The sequence below is a fragment of the Arachis stenosperma genome, chromosome 3 (genome assembly GCF_014773155.1).
Source record: "Arachis stenosperma cultivar V10309 chromosome 3, arast.V10309.gnm1.PFL2, whole genome shotgun sequence".
Taxonomy (NCBI): Eukaryota; Viridiplantae; Streptophyta; class Magnoliopsida; order Fabales; family Fabaceae; genus Arachis; species Arachis stenosperma.
In genome coordinates, this window is record NC_080379.1 from 167874311 (window position 1) to 167896751 (window position 22441).

At 36.5% G+C, this 22441-nt stretch overlaps 1 protein-coding gene and 1 non-coding gene across 3 annotated transcripts; one reads left to right on the forward strand and one right to left on the reverse strand.

Annotated features, from left to right (window-relative positions):
• Window positions 1-16296: 16296 nt before the first annotated feature.
• TRNAP-AGG (transfer RNA proline (anticodon AGG)) lies at window positions 16297-16368 on the reverse strand. Its single transcript has one exon. It is a non-coding gene; the product is annotated as a tRNA-Pro (tRNA).
• Window positions 16369-19687: 3319 nt separating this feature from the next.
• Window positions 19688-22399, forward strand: LOC130967583 (transcription factor bHLH144). 2 transcript variants are annotated; one of them, XM_057892509.1, is made up of 4 exons: window positions 19688-19853; window positions 20379-20523; window positions 20808-20998; window positions 21102-22399. In XM_057892509.1, the coding sequence occupies exon 4, from the start codon at window positions 21409-21411 to the stop codon at window positions 22117-22119; it is 711 nt and encodes a 236-aa protein (XP_057748492.1). In that variant the 5' UTR covers window positions 19688-19853; window positions 20379-20523; window positions 20808-20998; window positions 21102-21408; the 3' UTR covers window positions 22120-22399. The 2 variants fall into 2 exon arrangements, with proteins under 2 accessions (XP_057748492.1, XP_057748491.1); XM_057892508.1 differs by having other exon boundaries at window positions 19725-19961.
• The last annotated feature ends 42 nt before the right edge of the window (window positions 22400-22441 follow it).

A 22441-nucleotide genomic window follows, 5' to 3' on the forward strand; every position in this document is an offset into this window, starting at 1 on the left:
TTTGTCACAAAAGTAGCGTTATTTGGTTAGCGTCAATGGTAAGCCTACCTAAACCTATAAATACACCTCGTTTGCGAGTCTTATTCGAATTATTTCCGACACAGTTTCGCAGTGTGAATTTTCTGTTTTCAATTTTCATCATCCTTTTCTGATTTATTCTTTCTCTGAATTTTCGGTCTCCTTTTCTTCATGCATTGCCATAAGCATAGCGTAGTTGCATTATGTTGCGGGTGAAAGAACGAGAACATTGCCACTAGGGTTCTTTTTTCTCTGCATTTCGTGATGCCATTGGTTCCTGGTCTTTCACAAGCTTGGTAATGTGAAGCAGAACGGTGGCAGAGAAGAAGCTATCCATGTAGTGAAAGAACAAACACTGCATCATCTCTCTCGCCTCCTCAAGGATTTCAAGGTCAATTACTCTTCACTCGTCACTCTATCTTTCTCTCCCTTTTCTGTTTTGTTTTCCTTTCACAATTGTAAAAGTTCATAACTCTTTTGGAAATCTTGGTTCCTTTTCAGAATCAGAAAAACGAGGAAGAGGATGAAGATGGTATCTTTCTTTTCTTTGTTTGCACGTTCGAATAGGAGTCTTATTTTTTTTTTTTTAAAAAGAAACTTTTCCCCTGCACTATTAGTGAGTCAGTGGCAATGCCTCAAGATTCAACAATCAATATCTTTCTACTTTCTATTTTAGGGTTTCTTTGGTTTTGCTTTGTTATCCTTACAAGACAAGTTCAAGCTTTGATGTTTTGAAATTAAGCAATGGGTATTATTTTTAATGTTTTAAAAATTGGGTACAAAAAGAAAATATGCGGGAGGGGGTCTCTTTGATTTTGCATTGTGCTAAAAGAATTCTTGTATATACTGCAGTTACTGAATAGAATTGGGGATGGTCAAGCCTTACACGTATATTGTCAATTTAGTAGAGTCAGCATAATGAACAGGTGGAAGTGGAACCTGCTACTCTTGTGCTATTAGGCCAACAATGCAAAAAGTTTTTTTGGTATTATTGATTGCCGGACTCTCTTTTATATTTTTACAATAATGTTGCAATCACCCTTAGATAGTGTTTTTGGCAATTTGACATGTCCTACTTTTAATTCTAGTTGAAGCTGTGATTGTTGTCTGTACACTATAATAAGCAATTCTTTTTTTTTTGTGTGTGCTGTGGAATTCAGGCCTCTGCTATCGCTACATAATGAAATTGGAATGGATCCACTAGTCATTAGAGTAAGGGCAGTGCCTGGGCTTGTTGCTGCGGATAACTTTGCTCTTTGGTCAGTGTTAATTCAAAATTTGGCAAAATTGGATATGAAGGGAAGAACGTGTACATGGCTTCCTATGATTGGAAACTTTCTTTCGAAAATACTCAGGTTCAATTATTATTTCAAGAGTAAACCTACAATTATAATCTCTGGAGAGGTATACTTTCAAAATATAATTTAAGTTGGACAATGCATTTAGAGACCAGTCTGTAAGTAGATTGAGGAGTAAAATTGAGCTTTTGTTTTTTGCTTCTTGGTTTAAGGTACAGAAAGATTGATGGACGCTAGCGATAGTTAGACTTGTTGGAGACCCAATACTGAAGGCATCCTGACTCTTGAGGTTGGTGCAGTTTCTTTTTTTCTTTTTTCTTTTTTTACTTTAGTCATGATTTCTCATTGTTCATTTTCTGTGCATATTAAATAAAAAATGTTTTGCTCCTTTAAAAAGTCATTCATAAAATTTATTTCCACATTGGAATTTGGAAAGAATGATGGATATCAATGTGGCTAGAATCATTTTTGAGATAAGCATAATGGTTGATCTTACGAGCATGGTAGAACAGGGGATTATATTCATGACTCTTTTGAATATGTTAAAAGAAATGCTATACACCCAAATGTTTGAATGTTAAGAAGCATGGTATGCATGCCATTCATAACTCTGCCTATGTAGAACTTTATTGCAAAAGATTTTACATAGATGGTTTCAAGTCCGGAAAAAAGAGGAGGATGAATGATGGACCCAATTTATGATCTTAAAATTGAGATATGACATCTTGGACCCCAATTTGAAAATAAAGGAGGATGAAATACATTGCTTTTATGATATGAAAAAATGTGGCATGATGCACATAATCCGATTGATCTAAAAAGATAGTTATGATCTCAAAGATTGAAATATGATATACTTGAACCCAATTAAAATAAAGGAGGATGGTATACGTTGCTTTTATGATATGAGGTGGCTTGATGTACTTGACCCAATTGATCAAAATCGATAGTTTTTAAGATCTTAAAAATTGAGATCTAACATACTTGGACCAATTTGAAATAAAGGAGAATGCTATACGTTGCTTTTATAATATGAGAACAAGGTGGCATGATGTACTTACCCAATTGATCCAAACGATAGCTTTTATCTCAAAGATTGAGATATGGCATAACAATTTGAAGTAAAGGAGGATGGTATTGTTTTATGATACGAGAAGAAGCTGGAATGATGTACTTGACCCAGTTGATCTAAAAGATGGCTTTTATGATCTTAAAGATTGAGCGATGACATACTTGAACCCAATTTAATACATTGCTTTTGATAAAAAAATGATAGCTTTTATGATCTCAAAATTTGAGAAATGACATACTTGACCCAATACGAAATAAAGAAAGATGGTATTGTGCTTTTATATATGAAGATGGCATGATGTACTTAACCAAATTGATCCAAAAAAGTTAGATTTTATGATCTTAAAAATTAAGAGACGATGTACTTGGACCCAATTTTAAATTATGAAATTAAAAGGATGGTAAATGTTGCTTTTATGATACGAGAAGAAGGTGGCGTGATGTACACGATCCAATTGATCCAAAATGATAGCTTTTATGATCTCAATGGTGGCGTGATGTACTTGACCCAATTGATCCAAAACGATAACTTTTATGATCTCAAAGATTGAGATATGACATACTTGGACCTAATCTGAAGTAAAGGAGGATATCGTTGTTTTTATGATACAAGAAGGTGATGTGATATACTAGACCTAATTGTTTTAAAACGATAGCTTTTACGATGTTAAAGATTGAGTTATGACATTCTTAAACTAATTTGAAGTAAAGGAGATGATATACGTTGTTTTTATGATATGAGAATAAAGTGGCATGATGTACTTAACCCAATTGATCCAAAAAGATAGCTTTTATGATCTCAAAGATGGACTATAACATACTTTGACTTAATTTGAAATCATGGAGAATGGTATACGTTGCTTTTATGATATGAAAGAAGGTGGCGTAATGTACTTGACCCAATTAATTCAAATGATAGCTTTTGATCTCAAAGATTGAGAGATGACATACTTGGACCAATCTGAAATAAAGGAGGATGATGTTCATATCTTGGCCTAACACTATAACCCAGGCCCAAGCACGCCAAAAGTCCAATCTAAAGATTGGCCTTCGTTTTCACTGACCTCCTAAGGGTTTTCGTGAAGGGGGTTTTAACGAGGCATCAGAGTGGAGCCTGGGCTGAAAAACTCCCTCAAGTACTATAGGCATATCGGACTACACCTCAGTCTGCCACAGGAGAAACACCCTTCCGACTTGCTTATGGCATAGAAGCCATGATACCAATTGAAATCAATGAGCAAAGTCTATGGGTGAGCTTCTACGATGAGGTTGGCAACGTACAGGGACATAAAGAAGAGCTCGAGCTACTCCCTGAAGTCCGAAAACAAGCCTAGATATGAGAAGCAGCGTTGAAGCAAAGGATGACAAACAGATACAAAAAGAAAGTCATTCGAAGAAGTTTCGTCCCAAACGACCTGGTCTTAATAAAAAATGACATCGGAGTCAACAAATGCGGTACGGAGCTACCAAGGTCGTGGCATGCTTATAACATGAAAAGGTATTATAGTTAAAAGCGAACTTCACTCCCTGATGTACTCTTTTTCCCGACTTCACGGTTTTTTCCCAAAAAAGGGTTTCCTGAAGGGGGTTTTAACGAGGCATCAAAGTGGAGCCTTGGCTGAACAACTCTCTCAAGTACTATGGGCATATCGGACTAAACCTCAGTCTGCCACAGGAGAAACACCCTTCCGACTTGCTTATGGCATAGAAGCCATGATACCAATTGAAATCAATGAGCAAAGTCCAAGGGTGAGCTTCTACGATGAGGTTGGCAACGTACAGGGACATAAAGAAGTGCTTGAGCTACTCCCTGAAGTCCGAAAACAAGCCCAGATAAGAGAAGCAGCGTTGAAGCAAAGGATGACAAACAGATACAAAAAGAAAGTCATTCGAAAAAGTTTTGTCCCAAACGACCTGGTCTTAATAAAAAATGACATCGGAGTCAACAAATTGGGGGAACGAAAGCTCGCTGCTAATTGAAAATGGCCATATAAGATAAGTGAAGTCTTTGGAAAGGGATACTACAAGGTAACCGATTTCAGCGGTACCGAACTACCAAGGTCGTGGCATGCTTGTAACATGAAAAGGTACTATAGTTAAAAGCGAACTTCACTCCCTGATGTACTCTTTTTTCCGACTTCACGGTTTTTTTCCCAAAAAATGATTTTCCTGAAGGGGGTTTTAACGAGGTATCAAAGTGGAGCCTGGGCTGAAGAACTCCCTAAATACTATGGGCATATCGACTACACCTCAGTCTGCCACAGGAGATACACCCTTCCGACTTGCTTATGCATAGAAGTCATGATACCAATTGAAATCAATGAGCAAAGTCTAAGGGTGAGCTTCTACGATGAGGTTGGCAACGTACAGGGACATAAAGAAGAGCTCGAGCTCCCTGAAGTCCGAGAACAAGCCCAGATAAGAGAAGCAGTTGAGCAAGGATGACAAACAGATACAAAAAGAAAATCTTTCGAAAAGCTTCGTCCCAGACGACCTGGTCTTAATCAGAATGACATTGGAGTCAACAAATGGGGGGGGGGGAACAAAAGCTCGCGGCTAATTGAAAATGGCCATATAAGATAAGTGAAGTCTTTGGAAAGGGAAACTACAAGGTAACCGACTTCAGCGGTATCGAGCAACCAAGGTCGTGTCATGCTTGTAACTAAAAAGGTACTATAGTAAAAGCGAACTTCACTCCCTTATGTACTCTTTTCCTAACTTCACGGTTATTTTTCTTCCAAAAAGGGTTTCCTGAAGGGGGTTTCAACGAGGCATCAAAGTGGAGCCTGGGAAGAACTCTCAAGTACTATAGGTATCGGACTACACCTCAGTCTGCCACAGGAGAACACCCTTCCGACTTGCTTATCGCATAGAAGCCATGATACCAATTGAAATAAATGAGCAAAGTCCAAGGGGGAGCTTCTACGATGAGGTTGGCAACGTAGGGACATAATGAAGAGCTCGAGCTACTCCCTGAAGTCCAAAAACAAGCCCAGATAAGAGAAGCAGCGTTGAAGCAAAGATGACAAACAGAAACCAAAAGAAGTCATTCGAAGAAGTTTCGTCCCAGACGACCTGGTCTTAATAAAAAATGACATCGGAGTCAATAAATGGGGGGAACGAAAGCTCGCTGCTAATTGAAAAGGGCGATATAAGATAAGTGAAGTCTTTGGAAAGGGATACTACAAGGTAACCGACTTCAGCGGTATCGAGCAACCAAGGTCGTGGCATGCTTGTAACATGAAAAGGTACTATAGTTAAAAGCGAAGTTCACTCCCTGATGTACTCTTTTTCCCAACTTCTCGGTTTTTTTTCCAAAAAAGGGTTTTCTTGAAAGGAGTTTTAACGAGGCATCAAAGTGGAGCCTGGGCTGAAGAACTTCCTCAAGTTCTATGGGCATATCGGACTACCTTAGTCTGCCACAGGAGAATCATACTTCCGACTTGCTTATGACATAGAAGCCATGATACCAATTGAAATCAATGAGCAAAGTCTATGGGTGAGCTTCTACGATGAGGTTGGCAACGTACAGGGACATAAGAAGAGCTCGAGCTACTCCCTGAAGTCCGAAAACAAGCCCAGATAAGAGAAGCAGCGTTGAAGCAAAGGATGACAAACAGATACAAAAAGAAAGTCATTGGAAGAAGTTTCGTCCCAGACGACCTGGTCTTAATAAAAAATGACATCGGAGTCAACAAATGGGGGAACGAAAGCTCGCTGCTAATTGAAAGGGCCATAAGATAAGTGAAGTCTTGGAAAGGGATACTACAAGGTAACCGACTTCAGCGGTACCGAGCAACCAAGGTCGTGGCATGCTTGTAACATGAAAAGGTACTATAGTTAAAAGCGAACTTCACTCCCTGATGTACTCTTTTTCCCGACTTCACGGTTTTTTTCCCAAAAAAGGGTTTTCCTGAAGGGGGTTTTAACGAGGTATCAAAGTGGAGCCTGGGCTGAAGAACTCCTCAAGTACTATGGGCATATCGGACTACACCTCAGTCTGCCACAGGAGAAACACCCTTCCGACTTGCTTATGGCATAGAAGCCATGATACCAATTGAAATCAATGAGCAAAGTCCAAGGGTGAGCTTCTACGATGAGGTTGGCAACGTACAGGGACATAAAGAAGTGCTTGAGCTACTCCCTGAAGTCCGAAAACAAGCCCAGATAAGAGCAGCGTTGAAGCAAAGGATGACAAACAGATGAAGGCTGGGAATCGAATGCTCGCTGCTAATTGAAAATGGCCATATAAGATAAGTGAAGTCTTTGGAAAGGGATACTACAAGGTAACCGATTTCAGCGGTACCGAACTACCAAGGTCGTGGCATGCTTGTAACATGAAAAGGTACTATAGTTAAAAGCGAACTTCACTCCCTGATGTACTCTTTTTTCCGACTTCACGGTTTTTTTCCCAAAAAATGATTTTCCTGAAGGGGGTTTTAACGAGGTATCAAAGTGGAGCCTGGGCTGAAGAACTCCCTCAAATACTATGGGCATATCGGACTACACCTCAGTCTGCCACAGGAGATACACCCTTCCGACTTGCTTATGGCATAGAAGTCATGATACCAATTGAAATCAATGAGCAAAGTCTAAGGGTGAGCTTCTACGATGAGGTTGGCAACGTACAGGGACATAAAGAAGAGCTCGAGCTACTCCCTGAAGTCCGAGAACAAGCCCAGATAAGAGAAGCAGTGTTGAAGCAAAGGATGACAAACAGATACAAAAAGAAAATCTTTCGAAAAGCTTCGTCCCAGACGACCTGGTCTTAATCAGAAATGACATTGGAGTCAACAAATGGGGGGGGGAACAAAAGCTCGCGGCTAATTGAAAATGGCCATATAAGATAAGTGAAGTCTTTGGAAAGGGAAACTACAAGGTAACCGACTTCAGCGGTATCGAGCAACCAAGGTCGTGTCATGCTTGTAACATAAAAAGGTACTATAGTTAAAAGCGAACTTCACTCCCTTATGTACTCTTTTTCCTAACTTCACGGTTATTTTTCTTCCAAAAAAGGGTTTTCCTGAAGGGGGTTTCAACGAGGCATCAAAGTGGAGCCTGGGCTGAAGAACTCTCTCAAGTACTATGGACATATCGGACTACACCTCAGTCTGCCATAGGAGAAACACCCTTCCGACTTGCTTATGGCATAGAAGCCATGATACCAATTGAAATAAATGAGCAAAGTCCAAGGGGGAGCTTCTACGATGAGGTTGGCAACGTACAGGGACATAATGAAGAGCTCGAGCTACTCCCTGAAGTCCAAAAACAAGCCCAGATAAGAGAAGCAGCGTTGAAGCAAAAGATGACAAACAGAAACCAAAAGAAAGTCATTCGAAGAAGTTTCGTCCCAGACGACCTGGTCTTAATAAAAAATGACATCGGAGTCAATAAATGGGGGGAACGAAAGCTCGCTGCTAATTGAAAAGGGCGATATAAGATAAGTGAAGTCTTTGGAAAGGGATACTACAAGGTAACCGACTTCAGCGGTATCGAGCAACCAAGGTCGTGGCATGCTTGTAACATGAAAAGGTACTATAGTTAAAAGCGAAGTTCACTCCCTGATGTACTCTTTTTCCCAACTTCTCGGTTTTTTTTCCAAAAAAGGGTTTTCTTGAAAGGAGTTTTAACGAGGCATCAAAGTGGAGCCTGGGCTGAAGAACTTCCTCAAGTTCTATGGGCATATCGGACTACACCTTAGTCTGCCACAGGAGAATCATACTTCCGACTTGCTTATGACATAGAAGCCATGATACCAATTGAAATCAATGAGCAAAGTCTATGGGTGAGCTTCTACGATGAGGTTGGCAACGTACAGGGACATAAAGAAGAGCTCGAGCTACTCCCTGAAGTCCGAAAACAAGCCCAGATAAGAAAAGCAGCGTTGAAGCAAAGGATGACAAACAGATACAAAAAGAAAGTCATTGGAAGAAGTTTCGTCCCAGACGACCTGGTCTTAATAAAAAATGACATCGGAGTCAACAAATGGGGGAACGAAAGCTCGCTGCTAATTGAAAAGGGCCATATAAGATAAGTGAAGTCTTTGGAAAGGGATACTACAAGGTAACCGACTTCAGCGGTACCGAGCAACCAAGGTCGTGGCATGCTTGTAACATGAAAAGGTACTATAGTTAAAAGCGAACTTCACTCCCTGATGTACTCTTTTTCCCGACTTCACGGTTTTTTTCCCAAAAAAGGGTTTTCCTGAAGGGGGTTTTAACGAGGTATCAAAGTGGAGCCTGGGCTGAAGAACTCCCTCAAGTACTATGGGCATATCGGACTACACCTCAGTCTGCCACAGGAGAAACACCCTTCCGACTTGCTTATGGCATAGAAGTCATGATACCAATTGAAATCAATGAGCAAAGTCCAAGGGTGAGCTTCTACGATGAGGTTGGCAACGTACAGGGACATAAAGAAGAGCTCGAGCTACTCCCTGAAGTCCGAGAACAAGCCCAGATAAGAGAAGCAGCGTTGAAGCAAAGGATGACAAACAGATACAAAAAGAAAGTCTTTCGAAAAGCTTCGTCCCAGGCGACCTGGTCTTTATCAGAAATGACATTGGAGTCAACAAATGGGGGGGAACAAAAGCTCGCTGCTAATTGAAAAGGGCCATATAAGATAAGTGAAGTCCTAGGAAATCCATACTACAAGGTAACCGACTTCAGCGGTACCGAGCAACTAAGGTCGTGGCATGCTTGTAACATAAACAGGTACTATAGTTAAAAGCGAACTTCACTCCCTTATGTACTCTTTTTCCCAACTTCATGGTTTTTTTTTCCAAAAAAGGGTTTTCCTGATGGGGGTTTTAACGAGGCATCAAAGTGGAGCCTGGGCTGAAGAACTCTCTCAAGTACTATGGACATATCGGACTACACCTCAGTCTGCCACAGGAGAAACACCCTTCCGACTTGCTTATGGCATAGAAGCCATGATACCAATTGAAATCAATGAGCAAAGTCCAAGGGGGAGCTTTTACGATGAGGTTGGCAACGTACAGGGACATAATGAAGAGCTCGAGCTACTCCCTGAAGTCCAAAAACAAGCCCAGATAAGAGAAGCAGCGTTGAAGCAAAAGATGACAAACAGAAACCAAAAGAAAGTCATTTGAAGAAGTTTCGTCCCAGACGACCTGGTCTTAATAAAAAATGACATCGGAGTCAATAAATGGGGGGAACGAAAGCTCGCTGCTAATTGAAAAGGGTCATATAAGATAAGTGAAGTCTTTGGAAAGGGATACTCAAGGTAACCGACTTCAGCGGTACCGAGCAACCAAGGTCGTGGCATGCTTGTAACATGAAAAGGTACTATAGTTAAAAGCGAACATCACTCCCTGATGTACTCTTTTTCCCAACTTCTCGGTTTTTTTCCAAAAAGGGTTTTCTTGAAAGGGGTTTTAACGAGGCATCAAAGTGGATTCTGGGCTGAAGAACTTCCTCAAGTTCTATAAGCATATCGGACTACACCTCAGTCTGCCACAGGAGAATCATACTTCCGACTTGCTTATGACATAGAAGCCATGATACCAATTGAAATCAATGAGCAAAGTCTATGGGTGAGCTTCTACGATGAGGTTGGCAACGTACAGGGACATAAAGAAGAGCTCGAGCTACTCCCTGAAGTCCGAAAACAAGCCCAGATAAGAGAAGCAGCGTTGAAGCAAAGGATGACAAACAGATACAAAAAGAAAGTCATTGGAAGAAGTTTCGTCCCAGACGACCTGGTCTTAATAAAAAATGACATCGGAGTCAACAAATGGGGGGAACGAAAGCTCGCTGCTAATTGAAAAGGGCCATATAAGATAGGTGAAGTCTTTGGAAAGGGATACTACAAGGTAACCGACTTCAGCGGTACCGAGCAACCAAGGTCGTGGTATGCTTGTAACATGAAAAGGTACTATAGTTAAAAGCGAACTTCACTCCCTGATGTACTCTTTTTCCCGACTTCACGGTTTTTTCCCAAAAAAGGGTTTTCCTGAAGGGGGTTTTAACGAGGTATCAAAGTGGAGCCTGGGCTGAAGAACTCCCTCAAGTACTATGGGCATATCGGACTACACCTCAGTCTGCCACAGGAGAAACACCCTTCCGACTTGCTTATGGCATAGAAGCCATGATACCAATTGAAATCAATGAGCAAAGTCCAAGGGTGAGCTTCTACGATGAGGTTGGCAATGTACAGGGACATAAAGAAGAGCTCGAGCTACTCCCTGAAATCCGAGAACAAGCCCAGATAAGAGAAGCAGCGTTGAAGCAAAGGATGACAAACAGATACAAAAAGAAAGTCTTTCGAAAAGCTTCGTCCTAGACGACCTGGTCTTTATCAGAAATGACATTGGAGTCAACAAATGGGGGGGGAACAAAAGCTCGCTGCTAATTGAAAAGGGCCATATAAGATAAGTGAAGTCCTAGGAAAGCCATACTACAAGGTAACCGACTTCAGCGGTACCGAACAACCAAGGTCGTGGCATGCTTGTAACATAAAAAGGTACTATAGTTAAAAGCGAACTTCACTCCCTTATGTACTCTTTTTCCCAACTTCATGGTTTTTTTTCCAAAAAAGGGTTTTCCTGAAGGGGGTTTCAACGAGGCATCAAAGTGGAGCCTGGGCTGAAGAACTCTCTCAAGTACTTTGGACATATCGGACTACACCTCAGTCTGCCACAGGAGAAACACCCTTCCGACTTGCTTATGGCATAGAAGCCATGATACCAATTAAAATCAATGAGCAAAGTCCAAGGGTGAGCTTCTACGATGAGGTTGGCAACGTACAGGGACATAATGAAGAGCTCGAGCTACACCCTGAAGTCCAAAAACAAGTGACAAACCCCAATTTGACGGTTTATCTTGTATTGATTTTAGGGGATTTTATAACCTTTTACCCACATTTATCCGTTGAAATAGCATGGTTTTATAACTTCTCCTTTAATTGTGTTTAAGAGTGAAAACATGTTTTTTAGGTCTTAAAATAGCTAAATCTAATTCTCCTTGATTCCATTAGATGCCTTGATATGTTTGTTAAGTGATTTAAGGTTTAGGAGGCAAAGATTGGACCAAGGGAATGAAGAAAGAAAGCATGAAAAGTTGGAGAACTCATGAAGAAATGAAAGAACCGGAAAGCTGTCAAGCCGACCTCTTCGCACTTAAACGACCATAACTTGAGCTACAGAGGTCCAAATGATGTGGTTCCAGTTGGGTTAGAAAGCTAACATCCGGGGCTTCGAAACGATATAAGATTTGCCATAGTTGCTACACGTATGGTGGCGCGCACGCGCCGTTGCTGCCACGTAGTCCACTTAAAGCAAAACGTGGCCAGCGATTTTAGAAGCCTTGTGGGCTCAATCCAACTCATTTCTGATGCTATTTAAGCCAAGGATTGAAGGGGAATCAACATACTTTACATACTTTTTAACCATTAGCTTAGTTTAGTAGTTAGAGTTAGTTTCTAGAGAGAGAAGCTCTCACTTCTCTCTAGGATTAGGATTAGGATTAGTTCTTAGATCTAGGTTTTAATCTTTGCTTTCTTCTACTTCTACCTTTCAATTCTTTGTTGTTACATTCATCTTCCTCTATTCTTTTGTTGTAATTTTCTTTATGTTGTTCTTATGCTTTGTTGTAGATCTACTATTGTTCCTTCCATTTTCTTTCAATTCAATAAGAGGTAATTCATAATAATTGTTCTTCTTTGCTTTTCTATTGTTGATCTCTTGCCTTTGTAGTTAGATCTCTCTTTAATTCTTGCAATTTATGTTGTTTACTTTTAGTGCCTTTTATGTGTTTGTTGAAATGCCTCTTCTAGATATAGTATAGATTTTGTTCCTCTTCGCCTAGGTAGAGTAATTAGTGATACTTGGGTTATCTAATTCCTTTGTTGATTGGTAATTGGAGAGATTGCTAATTGGTTTGGAGTGCACTAAAGCTAGTCTTTCCTTGGGAGTTGGCTAGGACTTGTGGCTCAAGTCAATTCATCCACTTGACTTTTCTCCATTTAGTAAGGGTTAACTAAGTGGTAGCAATGAACAATTCTCATCACAATTGAGAAGGATAACTAGGATAGGACTTCTAATTTTCATATCTTGCCAAGAGTCTTTTATAGTTGTTAGTTTATTTTCATTGTCATTTACTTTCATGCTTCTTATCCAAAATCCCAAAACACAATTCCAACCAATAACAAGACACTTTATTGTAATTTCTAGGGAGAACGACCCGAGGTTTGAATACTTCGGTTATTAATTTTAGGGGTTTGTTACTTGTGACAAACAATCTTTTGTATGAAAGGATTATTGTTGGTTTAGAAACTATACTTTCAACGAGAATTCATTTGTGAAATTCTATACCATCAAAAATCCAATCATCAACAAGCCCAGATAAGAGAAGCAGCGTTGAAGCAAAGGATGACAAACAGATACAAAAAGAAAGTCATTCGAAGAAGTTTCGTCCCAGACGACCTGGTCTTAATAAAAAATGACATCGGAGTCAACAAATGGGGGGAACGAAAGCTCGCTGCTAATTGAAAAGGGCCATATAAGATAAGTGAAGTCTTTGGAAAGGGATACTACAAGGTAACCGACTTCAGCGGTACCGAGCAACCAAGGTCGTGGCATGCTTGTAACATGAAAATGTACTATAGTTAAAAGCGAACTTCACTCCTTGATGTACTATTTTTCCCGACTTCTCGATTTTTTTTCCAAAAAAGGATTTTCCTGAAAGGGGTTTTAACGAGGCATCAAAGTGGAGCTTGGGCTGAAGAACTTCCTCAAGTACTATGGGCATATCGGACTACACCTCAGTCTGCCACAGGAGAATCATCCTTCCGACTTGCTTATGGCATAGAAGCCATGATACCAATTGAAATCAATGAGCAAAGTCTATGGGTGAGCTTCTACGATGAGGTTGGCAACGTACAGGGACATAAAGAAGAGCTCGAGCTACTCCCTGATGTCCGAAAACAAGCCCAGATAAGAGAAGCAGCGTTGAAGCAAAGGATGACAAACAGATACAAAAAGAAAGTCATTCAAAGAAGTTTCGTCCCAAACGACCTAGTCTTAATCAGAAATGACATCGGAGTCAACAAATGGGGGGAACGAAAGCTCGCTGCTAATTGAAAAGGGCCATATAAGATAAGTGAAGTCTTAGAAAAGGCAAGCTACAAGGTAACCGACTTGAACGGTACCGAGCTACCAAGGTCGTGGCATGCTTGTAACATGAAAATGTACTATAGTTAAAAGCGAACTTCACTCCCTGATGTACTCTTTTTCCCGACTTTTCGGTTTTTTTCCAAAAAAGGGTTTTCCTGAAGGGGGTTTTAACGAGACATCAAAGTGGAGGCTAGGGAAAAATAAGTCTTTAAAATTTTTCTAGTAGCAAAAAGTACCTTCATCAATCGATAAAGATCTTTTCATTATATCTCTTTATAAATTCCATTATTATTATTATTATTATTATTATCATTTTACGAAACGCGCCGACTTAAGCTCGAAAAAATGTGAAAATCTCATATCCGACCTACATAATCGGCAGGATGAAACGAGGAGGTACAAGTCGGTGTAAAGAGGTTACACAGACGATCATGATAACTCGGTATCCAAAAACCAGGAACGACTATCTAGTCCGAAGATCCGAGAAAAATAAAATGCATCGCAGAAATAACCTAAGTTACAGAAATTCAATAAGCAAAAATTGAATATGAGGAATACAAAGGAGATAAGAAAAAAATCATTCAAAGACAAAAGCTTTGTCAAAATCACAGCCTGATTTTTGCGGGGTTTTTCATAAAAAACATAACAAAAGAAAATCGCAGAAAGCATGCACACGCTAAATTCTTGTAAGAACGATACTCACTCACCATAATATTATTTGAAGCGAGTTGGTGTACTTGCCAAATTAAACCACCCATTAGAAGAATTAAAGATTATAACGAAGTAAATTTAAGAATTAAGATTTCTATTAGTTTAAACTAAAAATAATATTTAATAATGTGCTTGTTCTATCTTAATATTATTTACATAAATATCCTATTTTTATTATAATAAATCGTAGTGAAATATCAATATTTACTAAATAATAAGTAAATCACATTAGCGTTTGTTGATTTAAGATTTAACACACATGAAATAGTGAATAAATCGCAGTTGGTTGTAAGATTTAAGTTTAGAAATATTACTAAAATCTACCCATTTTACCACCACTGTATTGAAAGAATTCTTAAATCGCAATGGCGAGTTACTTTTATGTCTAACAAAAAATCAAAATTGAGTGCTACTATTTATGTATATTTTAATAAAAACCATAGACTCTGTTGCGATTTACACATGCTATAATAAGTAGCATCGTAAAATATGTAGACTCTAATACACACTAAACTTCCTAAATTCTACTGGAATTTATTCACTATCAAATGCGTTAAAACAACTATCACTAATGCGATTTACTTGTTATTTAGTAAATATTGAGATACCATTGCGATTTATTTATACTAAAAATAGGATATTTATATAAATAATGTTGAGATAAGATGAGACAAACATGTTATTAAGCATGTTTTGAGTTTAAATCAGTAAAAAACCATTAATTTATTAAGTTGATGATTTTATAGTAAACTTGTATAATATAAAAAGCATTTAAGCTGATTGATAATAAACTGGTATTGTAGCAACCTGATAGTACTGCTGTGAATTACACCACTATTGTCTATTAGTGATAGAAATCGATGGTACTAATCTCTTTTGGATACTAGCACGTATATGGTATTTACACCCACGGATTAAAAAAAAGTTTAATTATTCTCTTATTCTCTATAGTTTCAGTCGAGCAGGGACGAAAGTCGGCCTTAGTGATCCGACGGTGCCGAGTGGAAGGGCCGTCGCTCAACGGATAAAAGTTACTCTAGGGATAACAGGCTGATCTTCCCCAAGAGCTCACATAAGCCTGAAAAAGATGGATTATTTTGCGAAAGAATTTTTGGACCTGTAAAAAGTGGAATTTGTGCTTGTGGAAATTATCGAGTGATCGGAGAGAAAAAAAAAGACAACCAAAAATTTTGCGAACAATGTGGGGTAGAATTTCACAAAATTTTTAATTAAGTCTTTATACTTTTTTTTTTTAATTGGTCTCTGTACCAATTTTTTTTTCAATTGAGTCTTTACATTTTTTTTCTTTTATTTGAGTCTCTGTACCAATTTCTTTTTTAGTTGGATCCCTATACAATTAAGCCAATTACTACCAAGCGGGACCTAATTGAAAAAAAAATTGGTGCAGGACCAATTAAAAGAAAAAAAATTATAGGAACCTAATTAAAAATTTCGCAAAACTATAGAGACCAATAGAGTAATTAAACCTTAAAAAAATTGGGTTAGACATTTCAATTTCTATTTTTTTAAATTAAAAAATTTTAAAATTTAAATCAAATTCTTCAATATTTATTTTTCAAAAATAAAAAATATAATTTTAAAATATTTTTCAAATTGAAATCAGACTTTTTAATTTTATTTTTTCTAAACATTCTTCATACTTTTATAAAAAGAATTTTATCTATCTTTTATCCTAAGTATATATGTTAAGTTTACAAATTAAAAAAAATTATTAAAAATATAAATAATTTAAGTTTTTAATATATTTATTTTATATTTAGTAAATAAAAATATTTAAATTTTTTTACTAATAATAAATTTATCATATATTCTGAAAACACATCTTAGTTAAACCTTTATAAAAAAAGTAAAATAGATAATTTACTTAAAAAGTAACGTGGTAATGGTGGGTGGATTTGTGAATTCTCATTGAAAGTCATAATCATAGTCAACTGGCGTGTTCTTTGAATTCTGCAATACATGCTTAGAATTAACAATTATTGCAACCTCATGGAATTTCTGTCGAGTTCATTTGTAAGATGTAAAATAGATGTTAAATAGTAGGGGGCATTCCGAGAATTGAACTCGGGACCTCTCGCACCCTAAGCGAGAATCATACCACTAGACCAAATGCCCACTGTTGGCTATTATAATTTGATCTGTAAATTATAATAGCAATTTAATGAAGTAATTGCAACATAAATGTCGATTAACAGTTAGTAGAGATACATGGACAATGTCTTCAGATGAAACGAAGTGGTGGTGACACTTTTACATGTAACGTATGTGTCTTTGTTCTCCAAACGGGAACATCACTCAATAAAATACTTCATTGTCAATTGAACCTTTTGAAAAAGCCAAAAAGAAAACAACAAAATGAAATAAATACTGCCTCTTGACATTTTTGTGAAAATGCAGCATAATCCAACATAGCCACTTTCAGTAGTTTGGACTGTTTGACAACTAACAAAATTGAGATAATAGATCTGAAATACTTGAAAACAATGTCAACTAGCTGAGAATTTCCAGCAGTAAATTGTGGACAGATAGATTGTCAATTCTCTTGGAATTTGAGGAGGATGAACTTGATAACATTTATAATTTTATATACATCTATGTATCTTTGATTCTAAGTTTGGTGTATGTGGCAGACAAATTGCTAAACACAAGAACTAATATGTTGCTATGCATAGTCAGATATTGACTTTAATTTGTTGCGGTAGAATCTATGAAGTATAGACACTGTCACGGATACGGTACACGATACGATACGAGATACGCGAGTTTAAAATATATATATATAAAAAGCATGTTTTAGATAAATTGCAATATTTTTTAGTATTTTATTGATATTAAAATATAAATTAATTTTTTAATTATTTTTAATATTTTTTAATTATATAAAGTATTTAAAATATATTTTGTTTTAATAATTAATAATATTACTATTTTAAAACTAATTTTAAGAATACATGTTAAGAATAAGACTAAACACGCAGATAAAATGATGGTATTTAGGTGTGTCCTCTAGAAATTTTTTTTGTTTTGTATTAAGACATAATTGGACACAGAAGACATACGTGTCGGACGAGTATCAATGTGTGTCTGACACAAAAACACGATAAATTAAAAAAAGTATCTGTACTTTTTAGAGTATAATCGATTACTCATAGTACAAGTTCTTTGTTTTTAAACATGTTTAAGACATGTTTTTAATTTTGATGTACTCTATTTTATATATTTTTTTATATTTTTATTAATACAGCCATTTAATTATATTTTTTTAAATAATTATTCATATGATGAATATATAAAATAATTATTTTTGTTGACACAACTTTACATAATTAAATGTATATATAAAACTACTTTACATATGTATTAAAATTAATTTTTTAAGAAAATATAAATTGTTTTATTTTTACTTTTATATATAATTCATAGAATTTAATTTTGATGCACTGTCAATGTAAAATAGTTTTACACGTGCATCTAATTATGTAACATCATATCAATAAAAATAATTATCTTTCATATTAATTGCATAAATAATTATCCAAAAAATAGATGTAATTATATAACTATGTAAAATGCTTTACAAAATCAATGTATAAAAAATAAACTCATAATTCATAATGCATCAATAAATATAAATCTTTATAATACACATATAAAGCATATATAAAATATGGAAAAACTTTCAAATATATTAGTACACGGTGTTTTAATGGTGTTTCAGTAAATTCTGATAATAAATCTTAATTATATATATTTTTTATAATTAAAATCAACACTTAAAATTACTGAACAGTATACGTATACCCCTACATTTTAAAGTTTTCCTAAAATATGTTATATGAGTATGCAAATAAAATATTTCTATAAAAAGTAATCAATGGGCTATGCAATACAATTAAGAGTTTTACCCCAAACAGAGTCACGGATCATGCATCATTGCGATTAATCTGTTCTAGAACCACACGAAAGGGGATTGCTATTTTGATAGTTAACAATGGCATCATGGTCATCATTATATTCATCAATGACCCAACCATTATAAATCATATTTATCTATCTATCTATAACTTTACAATAGCAAATTGTTTCTAAATTTTCTTCGTTAATAATTGCTGGGACCCCACATTATATAATGTATATGTCGACTGCATTTATAAAGTTATAATCTTTAAGTGAATCTAAGACACTATCACTGTGCTAATCTAGGGAAGTTTGGCTATATATGTCTTCTTTTTTCATCACTTGATTTCACTATAATGCATGTGGTTGGTGAACAAATGAAAAAAACAAATATTATGTGTAATATTGATAGTTATATATATTATATATAATATTTTAAGTTCAAATAAAATAACTATATAGGACAAATGATATACAATACACTACATGATTCTTTGTTACCAAAAAACACCTTATCCATTAATAGAAGAAAAATGGTTTGTAGCTTTATTGTTATTGTCTAACCCTTGTTTGCCCAACCTAGTGACATGTTAGGTAGGCATATCATAACTCTTTATTTTATGATTTTGACAAATTATATTATTTTATCAAATGTTCTAACTTTATGTAACTGTTGTAAAAAAAAAAAAAAAATTAATGTAGTAATAGTATAAATAGAGTCATTTAATTAATTTTTGTTCAAAATTATTAAAATATAAATTAATTAGTTTATCTCTTATGTGGTGATTTTAGAAAGCAAAACTATTATTGATAAAACAAATTAACTCAAAATCAATTTTCAATCCAACGATACATAACATATGGAGATATGAATAGGAATTAGTTCTTGTAGAATCATTATATGAAAGATAAATAATTATGATTGAAATACTATTAATCTTTAATATATATATATATATTTGCCAGAAATTATTTTTAATATGAAAATAGAGATGATGTTTTGGTTGAATATTGACATTTGAAATATATTACAGTATTGTGGAAGTTATTTAACACGCTTCCTATGTGTTTTAACAAGCTCCTACGTGTTGGTCAAAATGTTACCACGTGTCCAACACGCTCCTTGCGTATTGGTCAAGATGTTGCCACCTGTCCAATACGTCCTTCACGTATTGATTTTATACCTACAAAATCCACCTATCTATAATTACACAAAATAATCTTATTTTCAACAAAAACACTAATATTTTTTTTATATTAAAAAAAATTAGCCTATTTTTGCCCACCCAAACACACCTGAATAAAGTAGCTCTTGGGGTTAGCAATTCAGAACTCAGAAGTCTTAACTTAACTGCAGTTAAGTATTTATTTGAATTAATTATAACTCCATTCTAGTTTATATATTGCATTTGTCAAACCTCACGGGGCCCACACCCTTCTTCACGCGTGCTCTAATCCAACGGTCAGAATTTCACCCGCGATGAACGGAAGTGCATTTCCGAGACCCATTCTGATCCAATCCAACGGCCCAGATTCTCCATGTTTGACTCCTCTCTCTCTCTCTCTCTCCCTCTCTCTCATCACTCCCTTCAAAATCAAATCTTGCGAGTGCTCAGTGCTCCCCATCTCCAAACACAGGCCCAAATATTATATTCACGTTCTTCAACTCTCTTTCTGATCCTCCCCTTCTTCATAAACCCTAAGTAAGCTCTTGTTCTCTCGCTGATTTATTTACCCCAAATTGTTGCATTCAAAATTATCAAATTCTCAGAAAGGGAAAGTTTTTTCTGCTTGCTTTGAGCTGGACTGATGTGAGTTTGAAGATCTGTTTCTTAAAATGTGTTCTTTTTTTAATTCAGAAAAAATAACTTGCTTGGCTAGGGATTATTGATTGCTAGGGATTTCTTTGTAAAATTGACTTGGTACTGTTTTATGTTTTATCACAAAGTTCGGAGCCTTGCTGTGTAGCTGGCTGCAACAATACAGTTTAGTGCATTTGGAATGCTTTTGAAATAATGGGTTTTGAGCTTTAGATTAGATTATGATTGGTTCTGAGGGGGGTTTCAGCTGCTTTGTTTTTATTGTTTTGTTTATATGTAGAGTTTATGAATCTTTCTCTATCAGAATGGGATAAATCATGTTCCTTTTTATGGTTCTTGCTTCTTAGTTCTCTGTTGTGCATAGTAGTCTTTTCCATTCACATTGAAGCCATACTTTAACATTTTCAGGTCTGAGGTTTGAGTTTGAATTTTCTGCTAAGCTGGAGTCAAGCTGAATCAAGATGCCGTGGGTTTCTTTGTTTGTGCCTTACAACAGGAAGTGTGTTCGCTTGGTGGTGTTTTTTCGTGTGATTCTGTAATTTATTTAGCTGAGGTTAGCTATTTTGTGCTGCCATTTATTTTATAAATGTTTCCCCTTTAGCCCAGGCTATAATTCTATAAATTCTGATGTAAAGAAAATGCATTTATTACCATATGTTTTTTCCTATGATTTTTGCTTGGTTCGGAAAGTTGAAATGTGTAAGCAAGTTTGTAAGTTACTGTATATGAAGCAATATACCGAACAACACTGCTATTGTTTTGCTCTTTTCATGTCATCTTGTATATGGGGCTTTCTCTTTATGTCCGATGTTCTAATATATTTTCCTTATGTTGTAGGTGAAGCTCCATTAGGTGTAGAGAAACTCCTTTTATTAGTACTCTCTTTTCTTTAACTATCAAAACTGTTGGGTTGGTTGAGAATGAACTTTGCGCCATCGATCAAAAGAAACCGAGCTGTGAGGGAAGTTGGGCAGATTACAATGTGTGTTGGTGCTATAGCATACAATCAGTTGATGCTAGTTTTCCAGGTAAATATTCTTCTCCATTTCTGGATTGCAATTTGATTGGAATAAAGGGAGTCTGTTGCGACTGTATTATTTATTGTTCATACAACACTATTTTCTTTTGCAGGCTGAGTATTTCCGTCAGTTACTTAAACCTGTTACGTAGTCTAGTATTACATACCATTGGTTTGGGGTGGGACTGCATTATATTGGATTCGGTATTTTCATCATTGAAGGCTGAAGAAGATATGAAAGTTTTAATTTGAAGAAAGTTGTTAGATGGGCTCACTTTAGTACCTAGTATTTTTAAGTTTTTGCTTTCCTTTTAGAAACTTCCATCCAGCTTTGGTACAGAATAATTGCCAGTTGCAAAGGTCAAACCAATACCGCTCACTGCCTCACTCACTGCTCAGTGAGAGCGAAAAAGTATCATTATGCAGACTCATGAATATTTTATCCCAGGAAAGATGTCACTTCCTGTGGCAGGTGAATCAGTTGATAATTATACGAACGCCCCACTCGCTTCTACCTTTGATGTAGCCTTGCCTCCAGGTATGAGGCAGATGATGCCCTTTGGAAGAGTTAAATTGCAGCCGTCTGAGGTCTGCCCAAGGAATTTCATTATCTTTGATCAAACAAATCAACAGAGCAGGATGATGTTCCATCCTGCTGTAACATATAAGTTTAATACTCCTGGTTTTGATTTTCAAGCTACTTGCCCCCAGGATTTTGAAAAGGGTAAAGTCAATCAACTGGAAAGAGATTTGTCATCTCCGTTTGAAGAGGATTCTAATGACATTGCTGCATTGCTGAGCTTGGAAATGGATGATGAACTAGAAGACAGCATGGATGAGGAAGAAGTCAGCACAGCAAGGACTCACGACAACTATGAAAGTACATCAGATACTTGTTCGAGTTACTGCTCAAAACCATCAAAGAAGAGGTTGTCATCGAGTCTAGAGAAGTCTGCTGGGACTAGGGGTGACCACAAAAAGCAACAGGAGATGAAGAGAATGGTGAATATGCTGAGAAGGATTGTGCCCGGCGGTGGTAACCAAATGGATGCAGTTGCTGTTTTAGATGAAGCTGTTAAGTACCTCAAATCTCTTAAGGTTGAAGTGGAGCAATTTGGAGTTGGACCCTGAACATGAAATTCTGGCAAAATTTAAACTTTCCGCAATATATCGGTTGGCCTTTCCATTCTCGCCACCTTCCTAATTCCCACTCATTGGAATGGTCTTGCAAAGTAATAAATTTCGCTGGCAGTGTGTAAGAAATTACTGTCTGAACTGTACTTAAATTATGTTTGGCAGTGATGTTGGTTTATTTCCGTTTTGAATAGATATTCAGGTTGTCAGACATTTTATTATGCTGTTTAATGTACTGTAAATTTTATTTTATGTGATTGAGCTCTGGTTTCCTTTATACTTGTCCTTTATGCCACTTGTATCTTCTTGTCTTCCACTA